Here is a 16448-nt window from a genome sequence, read left to right on the forward strand (position 1 = left end):
GCCTTTTCCTTAAACATCCTCCTTTTAAGCCTATATGTGTGGTGTCTGTGTAATACTGGAACTCCACTCCCTCAGAGAGAGAGTTCTGGACTCACCCCCAGAGATTTGGGTTCTCCTCTCTGGATGGCAGCTCTCAGAGCCTGCTGTGTGTCTGTCAGCTTGACAGCATTCACATCCTCCAACACCTGCACCGTCAGATCCCTGGAGACCGCCACCGCCATCACCTGCAGGGCCACCGTACAGATCAGCTCATACAGAATCACAGGTATACAATACACACTGTTATGAGGACACTGCCTGAGATACTGAGCTCACAGGGGAACGTACCTATGTTCTCCACTTTGTATGTGAAATGAGGCGGAGTCAAAGTCTGACAAGATGGCGACTCCCGTAGGTAAGTATGATTGGATCAAGTCGAGAGAATGGACCTCAACGCAGAGGCTATGTCCATTTTTTATACTGTCTATGCTGTAAACCTGATCCTTAAAAATAGAAACTTGTTTTTGTTTTGGGGTTTGGTAATAATAATGGAATATCTTAAACTAATATATAAATGCTAACAGATTATTATTGTATATGAAGACAAAAAACAAAGGATTTTTAGAGAAGATAAACAACAGCTTTTTGTTATGTTATTACTTGGTGTATTATTGGTATTTGTTACACTTTAAAATATATATTAAAGTGTAACAAATAGCAATACGGGTGACATATGTGGTTGCTCCACTATGGTAACAGATGTATATTGTGTTTTTTTGCAGCAAAGCACCATTTCATGATTGAAAAAGAAAAGATGTTGCTTTCTGCAGTACAACAGTGAGGTGCTGCACACTGTTCCAGATGTGACACACATTTCACTTATAATGAAAATCTAAGGTGATGTAATCCAGTGGAACTAGCACGTAACTGTACAACAATCATATCAAAAAGGCATACAATGTGATAGTGATGACGCCATCACATTCAAACACAAAACCGACTTTCACTGCGATGGCTCCCAAACTACAGCATCTCCCAGCTTGGCTTGAATCCAGTAAGAACTTTACGCAGCACTTCCTGTCACCAGCCTAGATGATCGTTTGCGCGCACATTGCGCACATATTGAATCGAGCGTTTTGCGTCTGTTTTGAGACTCATTTGACTTGGCTGTTGAAGCCCGCGGTGTTTGGTCAAAACACAGTACTGTGCGTCTGTGCACCTACAGCCAACCGACGGATCGCATCCTTCATCATCACTTCATTCCACAGATTTAATAGACTTTACACACAGTCTAACAGGTAACACGATACAGTTCAGCTGTTGTCTTGTTATTAAGATGGAACAAAATCATTCCTACCTTTTTCTCTCGAAGTAATTTAACAGTGCTGTCCTTCTTTCTAACTTTTAGCGTCTTTTGACCACTCCCTGCCTTCTGTCTTTTGCAGGCGGATGCGTGCAAGGATGTGTTTATGAGAGAGAGAGAGAGAGAGAGAGAGAGAGAGAGAGAGAGAGAGAGAGAGAGAGAGAGAGAGAGAGAGAGAGAGAGAGCGAGCGAGAGAGAGAGAGAGAGAGAGATTTGTACTCGGGGACAAGCAGCGGACAATCAGCTCCTCCTTCCTCCCTTCCTTGTTTCGTGCATTCCAGAACTTGTTTTCGGGGGTTTTCACCGTGAAAAGTTCGTGTGAAGAATAGAGTGACACACAGAGCCTGTTGGTATCATCTACATCTCAGGCATCCCTGCACTTGCAAGATTTAGTCGAGGTAAGTAACCCACTGCTTTATAATGAACGATTTATTTGACTATTTGAAACAATAAGCGGTGATACCTATCTATCATTCTATGTACCCCGTCCATGTATATGGCCTCTTTCTGTACTTTGAATAGCCACTGCGGTCAAGCCAGCCGACCCAGGTTTTTGCTGTACGTGTATATACTAGCCATCACGGTAAAAAAACTGGTTTCAAAATAAAAGCATTCCTCGGGTACAGGGTACACAGCAAAAGTCGGTCAATAATAGTAAATACTGGGGCAGCCGCTGGCTGAGTGGTTGGAGCAGTCGCCCCATGTAAAGAGGCTGAAGGTCCTGGAGGCAGCAGTCGCGGGCTTGACTCCGACCTGTGGCCCTTTGTTGCATGTCTCTCTCTCTCTCTCTCTCTCTCTCTCTCTCTCTCTCTCTCTCTCTCTCTCTCTCTCTCTCTCTCTCTCTCTCTCTCATCCCATTTCCTGTCTGTCCTATCTAATAAAGGCTTGGAAAACTGCAAAAAAATAATATTCATAAAAGAAAATACTGTCGAATAAAATTTACAGACTTTGTGATATCAGAATCAGAAATACTTCCCAGGGGGAAATTGTTTTTGTTTCAAACTCCAGCTATACAAACAACACATTTAACAACAACAATCTTATACAAATGATACAAAACAGAAATATAAAACAGTATATATATAACTATATATAAAATATCAAAATTACAATAGTAATATATACAGATCAAAAGTAGTGTACAAATATGCAAAGAACAGATTGTTTATGATTGAGGCTGAATTACAGAGAGGGGGTGACAGACTCTCCTAGGGATGCCTTGTATAGTTTAATGACCACAGGCAGGAAAGATTTCCTGTGGCGCTCTGTGGTGCATCTGGGTGCGAGGAGTCTTCTGCTGAAGGTGCTCCTCTGCTGGGCCACTGTGTCGTAGAGAGGATGGGAGACATTGTCCAGGGTAGACCGGAGCCTGGACAGCATCCTCCTCTCTGCCATGGTCGTTAGGGTGTCCAGCTCCTCCCCCACAACATAACCGGCCCTCAGTTTGTTTAGTATGTTGGTGACTGCGACCTTCAGCCCACTGCCTAAGCATGTGACAGCGAAGAAGATCGCACTGGCCACAGCAGACTCATAAAACATCCTCAGCATCGTCTGGCAAATGTTGTACTTTCAAAATAAAAGCTCAATAAAATTGACAAATGTAAGCTAATACCAATAGATTTTATTGGAATTTTGATCAATGCTCTGTTTCCAGACACTAATTCAAAATCAGGGTGATATAACACAACCCCATAGTGTCACCCAGGAAGTTTCGAGACATTCTGATGTCTCATCTCATCTCATCTCATCTCATCTCCATCCGCTTATCCGGGGTCGGGTCGCGGGGGTAGCAGCTTTAGCAGGGAACCCCAAACTTCCCTTTCCCGGGCCACATTAACCAGCTCTAACTGGGGGATTCCGAGGCGTTCCCAGGCCAGTGTGGAGATATAATCTCTCCACCTAGTCCTGGGTCTTCCCCGAGGCCTCCTCCCAGCTGGACGTGTCTGGAACACTTCCCTATGGAGGCGCCCAGGGGGTATCCTTGCTAGATGCCAGAACCACCTCTACTGGCTCCTTTCAACGAAAAGGAGCAGCGGCTCTACTCCGAGTTCCTCACGGATGGCTGAACTTCTCACCCTATCTCTAAGGGAGACTCCAGCCACCCTCCTGAGAAAACCCACTTCGGCCGTTTGTACCCGCGACCTCGTTCTTTCGGTCATGACCCAGCTTTTATGACCATAGGTGAGGGTAAGAACAGAGATTGGCCGGTAGATCGAGAGCTCTGCCTTCCGGCTCAGCTCTCTTTTCGTCACAACGGTGCGGTAGAGCGACTGCAACACCGCACTCGTGAACATGATCACGAGGTACTTGAACTCCTCCACTTGGGGTAAGGACTCATTCCCTACCTGGAGTAGGCAATCCGCCCGGTTCCTGCTGAGAGCCATGGCCTCAGATTTAGAGGTGCTGATCCTCATCCCAGCCGTTTCACACTCGGCTGTGAACCGATCCAGTGAGTGCTGAAGGTCACTGACCGACGATGCCATCAGGACCACATCATCTGCGAAAAGCAGAGACGAGATCCTCAGCCCACCTAAATGCAACCCCTCCCCACTACGACTACGCCTCGATATCCTGTCCATGAAAATTACGAACAGGATTGGTGTCAAGGCGCACCCCTGGCGGAGGCCAACCCCCACCGGGAACGAATCCGACTTACTGCCTAGGATCCGGACACAGCTCTCGCTTTGGGTGTACAGAGATCGGATGGCCCACAGAAGTGACCCCGTCACCCCATACTCCCGCAGCACCTCCCACAGTATCTCCCGAGGAACCCGGTCATATGCCTTCTCCAGATCCACAAAACACATGTAGACTGGATGAGCATACTCCCAGGCCCCCTCCAGGATCCTTGCGAGAATGAAGAGCTGGTCCGTTGTTCCGCGTCCAGGACGGAATCCACATTGTTCCTCTTCAATCTGAGGTTCGACTATAGGACGAACCCTCCTTTCCAGCACCTTGGAGTAGACTTTACCAGGGAGGCTGAGTAGTGTGATACCCCTGTAATTAGCACACACCCTCTGGTCCCCCTTTTTAAAAAGAGGAACCACCACCCCGGTCTGCCACTCCCTTGGCACTGTCCCAGACTTCCACACAATGTTGAAGAGGCGTGTCAACCAAGACACCCCCTCCAAACCCAAAGCTTTCAGCATTTCTGGACGAATCTCATCAACCCCTGGGGCTTTGCCACTGTGGAGTTGTTTGACTACCTAAGTGACATCTGCCATAATTCATGACCCCCCAGGGTCACCCAGGAAATTTCAACACATTCTTCTTCTTTCAAATTAAAAGCTCACCAAATTTTCAATTATGTGAAATATTACATATGAATTTGGATTTGATTTTAAAGGAAACACCCTGTCATTACCGACTAATTCTGCTTCAGGGTTATAGTTTATTACCCCCATGGGTCACCCAGGAAGTTTCAAGAGATTCTGATTCTGAATTATTTAATTAATTATTATAGAAGTCAGTGCATCTCCTTTCAGAACAATCAGTCAGACTTTAAGTTGATAACAAAAGGTGTACCACAAGGCTTATCTTTGGGTCCCCTCTTATTTTTCTATTTTTGTTAATGATCTTCCACAAATCTGTTCCTGTCAAATTCATCTTTGTGCTGATGATTCTTTAATCTACTCTTCTAAGCCTGAAATTTCACAAATTCAGCACTCTTAGCAATCTAATTTTAATGTAGTTCAAATATGGTTTTCATCAAACAAGCTTCTCCTAAATAAGAAAAAAATCTCATTGCATGTTTTTCAGTACTAGATCTGGTTTACATTCTAACGAATGGCCCTTAAAGTTTCTTGATGGATCACCACTACAAAATGTAAATTAATTAAAATACTTGGGCCTTTTGTTTGACTCTCAGTTATCCTTAAAAAAAACCCACAATGACTCAATTACAGAGAAAATGTATTGCCGTTTGAAACTACTGTATCGTTCCGTTGATTGTTTTACACTACAGGTCTGGAAAATAATTATTTCACAATTAATATTCCTTGACTATGCAGATATTATCTATCAGAACACCACAGTATCAAATCTTCGTCCTCTCACTGTGCTTTATAACAGCCTCTGTAGATTTGTTCTTAGATGTTCTTATAGGACTCATCACTGTACTCTTTACGAATCTCTGAATTGGTTAACCCCAAAAGCCAGAAGACTCTTTCATTGGTTACTGTTTATTTTTAAATGGAATAATTTTAATTTGCCTTTATGCTTAAAACAACTTTTAATTCCTTATAGTACACACTATAACCTAAGACATACTAATCATCTTTTTTTCCGCACTCCTAAAATATTTAAAGCAACTCGGTCATTGTGCATTTCAATTCAAAGCTCCATCAGATTGGAACAATCTACCATGCAATCTTAAGTCTACACTTCTCATTCATTTACAAACTCCTTGCTCTTGCTTCTGATTTTTTTCTCTCGTTCTGAATTTTTTAATTTTTAATTGTATTTATCTATTTATTTATTTTTATTCTAACTTTTCATTAATTTTCTCATTTACATCATTATTGTATTTAATATATTTATGTCATAAGCCTGTATTTCTGTAACTTTTCTTTTTATGATTTGATTGTGATTATGAAGTTGAGTTTTGGCCATCTGGGGATTGGCTGGGGTTAGGAGAGTCTTGTCTGTGTGAGTGTGTGTGTGTATGTGTGTATGTGTGTGTGTGTGTGTGTGTGTGTGTGTGTGTGTATGTGTTATGTATTATGTATACCATTATATGGATGGACCCCCTAGAAAATTAGATGATTCACCTAAAGGGGCTATCCTGAATAAATACATTCTAAATATGTGTAAGTTTCAAATTAAAAGCCTACTAGAAATTCAAATATGAGACATATTACTCATTATTTTGGTTTAAATTTAAAAATAAACACCCTGTTATCACAGAATAATTCCACTTCATAGTCGGGGAGCCAAAGTCTAAAAAGCTCAATAACATGGGTTGAACCTGACATGGTCTGCCATATTTTTTATTTGTGTTTTTTCTGTTTACTTTGACCCTGAGAACCAATAATTGGAGGGTCTACTCTGACGGAAACAATGCGAGAAAAAGATCGGGGCCATTTTAGTGGATGTAACATTTATTTTTTTGATAGAAAATTTTGGAAACTGAACATTTTCCTCACATCCTTTGTGGGTTGGGTAAGCTGTCAGTAAATGCATTCCAGATGCAAAGAACACATGTGGTGAAAACATCCAATGAAAAACGAAATCTTAAAACACATTTCTACATGATTAGTATCAATTTAATGTAAAAACATTTGGCGTTTTCTCACTTTTTTCCAATATTTTCATCAACAGTATACTCATTCTACAACAAAAAAATAATAGAAAATTCAACCAAAATCAATAAATCTGTGAGGATTTCACTACTATGTAAATCATAAATAAGTCATTGAGTGTGGTCTTTACCTACTCTGTAAAGTGTCCTGAGATAACTTTTGTTATGATTTGACACTATAAATAAAATTGAATTGAATTGAATTACTAGCTGGCAATCGACAGGTTCAGAACCTCATTAGACTTTGGGGCTACTTACCCAGGGGGCAAAAACATGTAGTGTTGTAAATGGTTGTTCACCTAAAATGATATCTAGGACCTTCCAGGATCACAACATGGTCAACTAGCTGCTGGAAATCTACAGGGGGCGGATACAGCAAAGCAAATCAGAACCTCGGTTTAAGCGAGGCTTTGCAGGTCAATTGGGATTTTTTTAAACTCATAGATATCGTTATGAAACTTTGAGAGTTGATTACTGACATTTAAACTATATTTTTTTGTATGACAGTATTTTCGAAAAAATGTTTGAATAGATATGCAAATTTGGCAATATCTTACTAATTATACGTACATTTGCATATCTATAAAAACCAATAACTAATATCTGCCTATATATGAAATGGTTGGGGCCCTAGAACCTTCACAGTGTCGTGCAATGCCCTTTGTCAACAGTCTTAGTGGTAGGGATATCACTAGTTACCCATATTTCACTTGAAAAAAGGCACGGTTCAAGAGCAGCATGAGCCTGAACACAACTGTGCTTTAAGAGTTCAGTGAGAACCCAGCAGTTGCACTTACAGATGACCTCCTCCACCAGGCAGGAGACCTCACCATAGCTGTGTACACAGGCACAGCAGGTCACTTTCAGGATTCTGATCTGAGCAAACCGGGAGCATACAAGTTCCTAAACAATAAATCCACACTCTTAAAACTAATACTTCCAACAGAGGAGGCTTTTATTCTGCTGCTGGAAAGGGCTGCTCTTGCAACCATCATTGACAAAAATGCAAACATCGCCAAACTAGATATTTCCCCATGCACAGAATTTGGGTGTTGTTTGGATACTGGAAATGCAGTTCCAGTTCCATCCACACTTTTAATTTGTATTGATGCAGAAGAACTGCTCCTGTGCAAAAAAAGGCACTTCCATGCTAGGGTGCCATTGCCAGGGACCGGTAAACAAATACAGCAGGATACACACTGTAACAAGTGACAGCAGCAGTGACTCTGAAGAGGAAAGTTACATTAATATTCTGTCGGTTACTTGTTAACAATGGCAATCCTGTTTTCTAGTTCTTGCCAAGTGAAGAATTTGCTTTAGTTCATTCATTCATTCATTCATTCATCTTCTACCGCTTGTCCCTATCGGGATTGCGGGGGGGGGGGGGGGCTGGAGCCGATCCCAGCTGACATTGGGCGTGAGGCAGGGTACACCCTGGACAGGACGCCAGTCAATCACAGGGCTGCTTTAGTTCAATTTCTGTTAATTCTGTGTCATATCTGCTAATAGAAAATGTCAAGCAAAAATAGATGATTATAGTGAATTAAAGGTTTTGCTGCCAGGAACTTTGGTTCTTTCATGATCTGAGACATTTATTTGCACTCATAACAGCAGGGTAGTCATTGGGCAGTACCAGCTTACTCCCAGATAAGTTGAACTAAGTTTGGTAAATTGCATTTTAACATGACTGCATTTTTCTCTTCTTATATGCACAAAATATAGTTTTGGTATTAGAAAAAATCTATTATAATATGTTTTAGTTATCTTGTATCAGTAAGATTCAGAGTGAATCTGAATATGAGATATGATTCCTGGGATTATTACTTGAACTAATTTGAACTCTGATTAGATAAGGCTTCAGGCAGTTGTTTTTCAAAAAAGGTGGTTTTGTCACCTGGGCTATTCACCGCTATTTGGATACCACCTTGGATAGAGCTCCGAACACTTTGGCGGTGATTTTACACCATAACCTGGGAACCACCTTTGATTGAGCTGTCGGTGCACAGATGGCGGTTATTGAACACCGACTGGAAAAGATCATGGAGAAGTTGGCAGCTTTGCAGAGGCATATGGATCAAATTGGAGACCAGTCATGTCTACCGAAATGCGACTGCTCGCCCTAACCAAAACAACCACAATTTAATCTGCATTCCAGACCCTATCTCAGTAGCTGCCCTGGCCAAGGCCACTGCTGGAACAACTCCTCCAGGAGACACTCTCATTACTTCCTCGCTCCCTTTCTCCATGAACACTGCTTTAATCTATTAATTTATAAATAAATAAATAAATCAAGAACCCACCAGTGCGATGGGCGGGGTCCGCAAGCTGCGCTGGTGACGGCTGGTTGGATTTTAATCTTTTTTGATGTGGAATGAGTATACTGTTTGGTGAAACGAATCGCATATTGACTGATGTCATAACTTGGGGGAATAGTTGATTGCCAATGAATTAAAGAAGAAAATTGTCAGGATTCTCTTCCTTTTGTGTGAGTTTGTCTCCCTCTGTCTGTTTCTCCTTGCATGTGTCATTCCCTTTGTGTTTGTCTGTTGGAGCTGGTAGGCGTGGTTCCGCCCCGCTGTGGCTCATCTCCTCGTTAACGCAACGGATAAAGAGCCGGATGTGACCCGCGTCCGGTGCCAGACCGTTATTGCTATTTCGTGGTTCGTGTCTCTCTCTTGATTGGCTACCTACTTCTGATGATCGTATTGTCTATCCGTGTTGCGTTTTGGGTTGTAAATCGTTTCTTTGTTTCTTTTGTTATAGTTTCCCGAGTTCCTGTTTTCCTACACCCGTTCGTGTTTCGTCTCCTGATCCTTGCGTTTGGTTTTCCCCTCGTCTCCACCTGGACCCTGTACCTGTTTTCCGTTCTCTGGTTTTTGTTTGTTTCTCGTTTTTGTTATTAAATATCTGTTTAAATCTTACTCTGTGTCCTTGTCTGCATTTGGGTCCTGCTCCTCGGAATTATTCCCTGCACCGTTCATGACAAAAATATTGGAAAAAAGTTTTTCATTGGATGCTGTCACCACACGTGTTCTGTGCATCTGGAATGCATTTACTGACAGCTTAACCAACCCACAAAGGATTCGAGGAAAATTTTCCAAAATTTTCTATCAAAAAATAAAGGTTAAATTCACTAAAATGGCCACAATCTTTTTTTTGGCAATGTTTCTGGCAGAGCAGACCCTCCAAATATTGGTTCTCAGGGGTCAAAGTTAACAGAAAGAACACAAATAAAAAGTCAGGTTCAACCCATGATGATGTTATTGAGCTTTTGAGACTTTGGCTCCCCGACTATAAGGCAGAATTAGTCTGTGATAACAGGGCGTTGCCTTTAAAATTGAATGCACATGTGTAATATGTCTCTTATTTTAATCCTTGGATGGCTTTTACTTTGAAACTACACATCAGAATCACAGTAATCATCAATTCAACAATGTTATTGCTTAATATATATTGTCCACGTCATATGTACCCTTTCTCTACTTGACGCACGTTGTCAATACCTGCAGCTTTTCTACATGGCTACAGAAACATCACAATTGTATCTCCCACAAATTCTGCTCTTTTGTGACAAGTTTTGCCTTGGGTACTCTTCTCGACCTGTATGTATACTCTCACTTAAGAGGATAAAGATGGTGTCAGTTGTGTTGGTTAAGACATGGTGAGCCACCTGTAGATCCTCAAACCCCCCCTTACTAAAATGCCAACATTGATAACCATAAGTAAAAATACAATACATATGTTTCTTGACTGCTCCTTTAAAAAGTCTCGCCCTTCCTTCTTGTGGGGTTTTATCAGTTCATTATCAACCTCCCTCTCCCCTTACTCTCAGACCCAACTCTTTCCTTTCACTCCCTCCCTACTTCCTCCGCCTCTTCCTCCCTCCACATCTGTTTCTTATCCTTCAGCATTCCTGTCTCTCCTAAGAGAATTGTGACATGTGGTTTTAAAGAACTAACCCACTCACACTCTCTCTCTGTTCCCCTTTTCTCCCTTTCACTACCTCATTTTGCTCTCTGTTTCTCAATTCCTTCCTCACTGTCCAAACAGATATGATGCACACAGCAGAAACACACATGAATACACAAATACAAGACACATGCTGCTAAGTTCATTGGCTTCCCTGTCGTTTCCCCTCTAGTGGAATGTCTCATGATCATGTGCTCTGTCTTTGTTTTTTGGGGGAGACTATTCTTCTTTTCTTTTCTTTTCCCTTACAGTCTGCCCCTCTTTCTCTCAGTCTATGGTTTGCAGTTTCCAAATAATTATTCTCTAATGACAACATTTTTACCTTGAAAAAGGTTTTCTTTGCAGTTCAACCATTTTTTCTGAACCATTTCATTATATCCACCCTACCTCCGCAGATATATATATATATCCTTAACCTGTTTAATGCAAGGGCGGTATGGTGTTGTGGTGGTTAGCACTGTCGCCTCACAGCAAGAGGGTTCCTGGTTCAAATCCCAGCTGGGGCCCTTCTGTGTGGAGTTCTCCGGCTTTCTCCCAAAGACATGCAAGTGATAGGTTAATTGATGATTCTAAATTGCCCGTAGGTGTGAATGTGATATATATATATCACTATCCAGGGTGGACCCCGCCTCACGCCCCATGTACCCGCGACCCCGATAGGGACAGGCTTTTGAAAATGATGGATGGATGTTTAATGCAAGCCTTTAGGTTAAACCTGGGGTAGGCAGATTTTTTCTGGGGAAAAAAATCATAATGATCTTTCTTCATGTTGTACTTCAATTGTTCTTAGTATTGCTGTCCAAATGAAGCTTCACAAAGCATTAGTTGTATTTGTTGACTAGATGGAGCTCTTGGTTTAAAGAAAAAGGCTCAATGAATGGAGCAGAGAGCTCCATCTAGTGGAATAATCTAGTGGAGAAAATCTAGTGCATTATGGAGGGATATTCATAGAGAGCCACACCACAGGAGGTTAAAGGATTAAATCCATACCACTATGTAGTGATGATCAAATGAAGCTTCCTGAAGCATTGTCTTTATTTTCTCCACTAGACTAGTCCACTAGATGGAGCTCTCTGTCAAGCTCTGTCTGAGCTTCTGAGCTTTGGTATTATTTAACATGACTATGAAACATTATTATTACATTTATAGGTCAGAAAAGCATAATAGGTCCCCTTTAAACTAAGAGCTTCATCTAATGGGGTCAACAAATACAATTAATGCTTGAGAATGTTCACATCCAGATGAGGTGAGACGTGCCGTCCTCACAGAGCTGCGTGGACCAGGGCAGCTACTCGGCTATCTGCTGTGAGCTAAGGTTGCGTTTAACACGCAGCTAGTTTTTTTGCTGAAGTACTTCCCACATAGTCCGATATACTCATCCTGATGTCTGGGTTGGTTGACAACATATCATCTGTCACCCCCCTCAGACCCACTGTAAAATTTTCATCTGCATAAGTTTGTACCTAATACATTTTGATAAGTAATAAGTAAGTTGCATTATATTTCCCTATTGCTCTGTTGTTAGGGTTTCCCCCAAGTCCTGTTCCCACTGTGCTTTAGTTTTATTCAAAATGTTACAAGAAAAGGTATAAATAAACCTATATAAATTAGATACTGTGCTTTGATTTTTTTTTATGATTTCTTTCAGTATATTATCCGTTTCCTCATCTGAAGCCAGTGATATTCCTTTTGTTACATATTCCTCCAGAATTGATTTGATCTGTAGATACTGTAAGAAAACATTATCATTAAGTGCAAATATGTTTTTGAATACAGGGAAACGTTTTATTTTATTCTGCTTTACAATCTGACCCAGATTCCGGATGTTGTAAGTTTTCCAGGTGTCATTACTAAGGTCTTTGCTATTTTACATGAAAAACTAATAATGGGATCTTTGATATTAGTTTTTACATCTGTACAATACCAGAGAGAGGAGAGGGATATATCTTTTTTACACTCATGTAGAATTTTCTGTTCCAGCCAGAGCAAGCTTCCAACCTCACATTGTCCATGATAATAAGCCCAGAGCATGGGGTATTTGCCATTAAATGCTAAGTAATAAGCATGAATATCAGGTATCCCCAGACCTTTTTTCCTGCAAACCTTAAGTTTGTCAAGGCTAATTCTTGGTTTTTTATTCCTCCAAAGAAACTGTGTTAGTAATTTCTTGAATTCTTTAAACCAATATTCTGGTATTTTAAGTGGAATTGGAGATAGCAAAAAAGATATTCTAGGGAAAATATTCATTTTTATGATCTCCGCTCTACCCCATAGAGACAGCGGGAGTATGCGCCATCTAGTAATATCATCCCTTATACTTCTTAACAATTTGGGTCCATTCAGTTCAAATATCTTCTCCGTGGGGGAGATAATGTTAATTCCCAGATATTTTAGTCCTTCTTTCCTCCACACTATTTGTGTTGTATTGAGGTGTATTAGAAAAGTCAAGCGGTTAAGTGGAGTTGCTTCGCTTTTATTCCAGTTGACTTTATAGCCCGATAGTTCACCAAATTTTTTAATGGTAGTAAGTAAATAAGGCATTGATACATTGGGTTTTGAGAGGGTCAACAAAATATCATCTGCATAAAAAATTATTTTAAAATCCTATCCATGTATGTTTATGCCTGTTATTTGTTGGTTAGCTCTGTTGGCACATGCTAGTGGTTCCAATGCTAAAATAAAAATTACTGGGGAGACTGGACATCCTTGTCTAGTTGACCTAGATAGCTCAAAGGGTTGAGACACAATACCATTAGTTTTTAAATAGGCAAGAGGTTTGTAATAAATTACACGAATCCACTGCATACACACAGGACCAAGGCCGTATTTCAATTCAATTCAATTCAAAAAACTTTATTTGTCCCCGGAGGGCAATTCAGGGCACACAGAGCAGCAAATACGACAGTGCAACTATACAAAAACATTTTAACCTAACACAAGAATAAAGTGTAAGAGAAGAGTAAGTGTCAGGATGTTAGTGTGTTAGTACAGGTAGAGCAAGTGTCAGGATGTTAGTGTGTTAGTACAGGTTAGATACGGAGAACATTGTCGGCATGAGATGTAGAAAGACGTAAGCAGATGTATCAGATGTAAGCAGAAATGTGAACGGGTGTATAAGATGTAAACACGCAGTAGACTGTTAAAACAGGTATGAACAGAACTGTAGTACAGAAAAAAACTGTAGTGCAGAAAAAAAGATATGTGGAACAGGTACGGCCATTCGATCCGATCAAATGCTTTTTCAGCATCCAGCAATAGCATAATCGCTGGATGCTGAGATAAGGCAGCTCTATTCATGACATGAAAGAGTCTTCTTATGTTGTTTGCAGCGGATCGACCCTTAACAAAACCTACTTCTTCAAAATGGACAAGTGAGGGAACCACACTCTCAAGTCGCATTGCAAGTATTTTTGCAAAGAGCTTGTGGTCATTGTTTGGCTAAGTAGTCTATAGTTGCTAATTTGTGTATGATCTTTTCCAGGTTTTGGTATTGATGTTATGACTGCTGTGCGCATAGTTATTGGCATGTATTGCGCTTTGATTATATCATTGACTAGTATATCAAGGAATGGAATCAGTATATCCTGAAAACACTTTTAAAATTCGCTGCTGAATCCATCTGCTCCAGGACTCTTACCATTACAGAGGCTTTTTAATGCCCGTTTTATCTCTCCCTCAGTAATTTTCTCATCAAGATATTTTTTGTCTGTTTATTTTAATGAGGGCAAAGGCATGTCACTGAAGAAATTTTGGATTTCTTCTAGATTAAACACACATTCAGTTTCATACAATTTCATATAATAAGTTTTAAAACAATTATTAATTTGTTTGGGTTCTTGCACATTCTGCCCATCACAATCGTGTATATTCAATATAAAATGTTTAGCCTCCATTTGCTTTAATCTTATTGCCAACATTTTACCAGCCTTATCACCTGACTCAAAGTATTTTCTTTCTAGTTTAAACAATGCAAATGTAGTTTCTTCATGTATCATTTCTTGTAGCTGTGCTCTGCAGATAAATACCGCATCCTTTAATTTATTATTGTTTGGTTCCCTCATATGGCTCTTTTCAAGCTTGTTCAGCTCTTCTTTCAGTGTGATTTTCTTTTCCTTTTTTTCCTTATTCTTAGCAGATGAATAACTTATTATCCACCCCCTACATGTGGTCTTAAATGCTTCCCATACTGTCTGGATTGATGACACTGAATTAATATTTAAGGTGAAAAAATCCTCAGTTTTTTCTCTTTGTTTTATTCACTTCCAAGAAAGGGCAAAGACTGACAGAGATGGGTGCATGATCTGATATGATTATGTTATGAATTTTAGAGTTTACAACATTAATGATCATCTGGCTAATTAACAGTATATAATCAATCCTCAAATATGAGTTGGACCTTTGAGTAGAAAGTATATCCACGTGCCTCTCCATTACAGCACCTCCATTTATCGGATGTACCTGTATTTGTCTGAAATTCCCCAAGAGCTGCTGCAAGCTTATCATCTGTTGGTAAGGGTTGCTTAGACGGATCCATATTACGTTGAGCTACTAAGTTAAAATCTCCACTAATTATTAATGGGATATTTAAGTAACTAGAAAGTAATATATTTAATTTGTTCAAAAATAGAGCTTGTCCATTGTTAGAATTATAAATATTGACAAACACTATCTTTTGATTGTGCAAGAGTCCCATAACTATTATGTATCTTCCTTCTTTGTCAGGAATTACTTCCAGTGCTTTAAATACAGTAGTACTTGAGATGCTGACATCTCTTGAGGAATTACTAACATAAGCTGAAAAGACTTGGCCTACCCATCTCTGTTTTAGTTTTAGAGATTTTTAGACAAATGAGTCTCTTGAAGCCTTGCTACGTTACATGTTAGAGATTTCAAATGTGAAAGTATCTTATATCGTTTGACTTTATTTGTGATCCCATTAGCATTCCATGATATAATTCTGATGACTGACAAACTCATCCTTCACCTAAACAATTATAAGTTATCCTCCTTAAACTCATACTCTTAATCAATTTACCCTGTTCTCCTGACGCATTGGTACACATACACACACACCCACATACCCAAAACAAACAACAATGCCAATAGGCAGAAATCCAACAAAAAGAACAAAAGAATCCATGATCCAATCAGGGGAGGCGCAAAGTCATTCACAAAGCGTTCCACAACCAGGTTACATTTTGCCACACTATTCAGATCATACATCAATATAAAAATGTAGAAATACATGAGGGAAAAGTCAAAATAATAGTAATGATAGAAAAATAAAATAAAAATAGCCATTTATCTTTTAGTGCGTTATTCTCATATCTCAGCCAGTGTCTTATCCAAATTTAGACGGGAGGCGCGTTGTCTAGTCCTTTTGGGCCCGTTCCGGAGTAGTGTAGATATGTTTCTGGCCATCCAAAGTGACCACGAGTCTCGCTGGAAATAGCAGACCATGTATGAGATCATCATTACCTATATCTACCTTTGAAATGTTTCTCTCATTGTAGATATTGTGTCTATATAACCAGGCAGTATTATTACATAGCTAAGATGCAGGTCGTCTGCTCGGCCTGTGGCCGCCACAGAAAACCCTTACCTTCACTAGGTCCATCATCAGGAGACAGTTTCCAGAAGGAGAAGGACTTTAGATTATGAAATGTCCCGTTAAGGTGACAGTCTACAAAAATAATCAGTGTCATACTGTATAAAAACATTTTATGCAGTTAAGATCAGTTACAGCATTAATGTTAGGTCTGCATACAGAAGTGAAACTATTTACCAACATCGCAAAATATACAAACTATTCATGTACTTTTATATTCAGGAACTACA

The 16448-nt window shown here is 40.1% G+C and overlaps 2 protein-coding genes across 2 annotated transcripts in view; one reads left to right on the forward strand and one right to left on the reverse strand.

The window, feature by feature from the left end:
- tmem176 (transmembrane protein 176) overlaps positions 1–1448 on the reverse strand; it is a 40633-nt gene extending 39185 nt beyond the window's left edge. The window contains exons 1-2 of the mRNA XM_083931481.1: positions 1337–1448; positions 96–224 (exon numbers count right to left, since the gene is read on the reverse strand). Of these exons, the coding sequence (XP_083787607.1) occupies positions 96–221 (126 nt within the window). The 5' untranslated portion in view covers positions 222–224; positions 1337–1448. The remainder of the gene's footprint in view (positions 1–95; positions 225–1336) is intronic.
- Positions 1449–1545: 97 nt separating this feature from the next.
- Positions 1546–16448, forward strand: part of LOC310959938 (uncharacterized protein) — a 38877-nt gene continuing 23974 nt past the window's right edge. The window contains exon 1 of the mRNA XM_083931492.1: positions 1546–1740. The gene's annotated coding sequence lies outside the window, so the exon portion shown is untranslated. The remainder of the gene's footprint in view (positions 1741–16448) is intronic.

The sequence above is a fragment of the Echiichthys vipera genome (assembly GCF_963691815.1).
Source record: "Echiichthys vipera genome assembly, chromosome: 2".
Lineage (NCBI taxonomy): Eukaryota > Metazoa > Chordata > Actinopteri > Perciformes > Trachinidae > Echiichthys > Echiichthys vipera.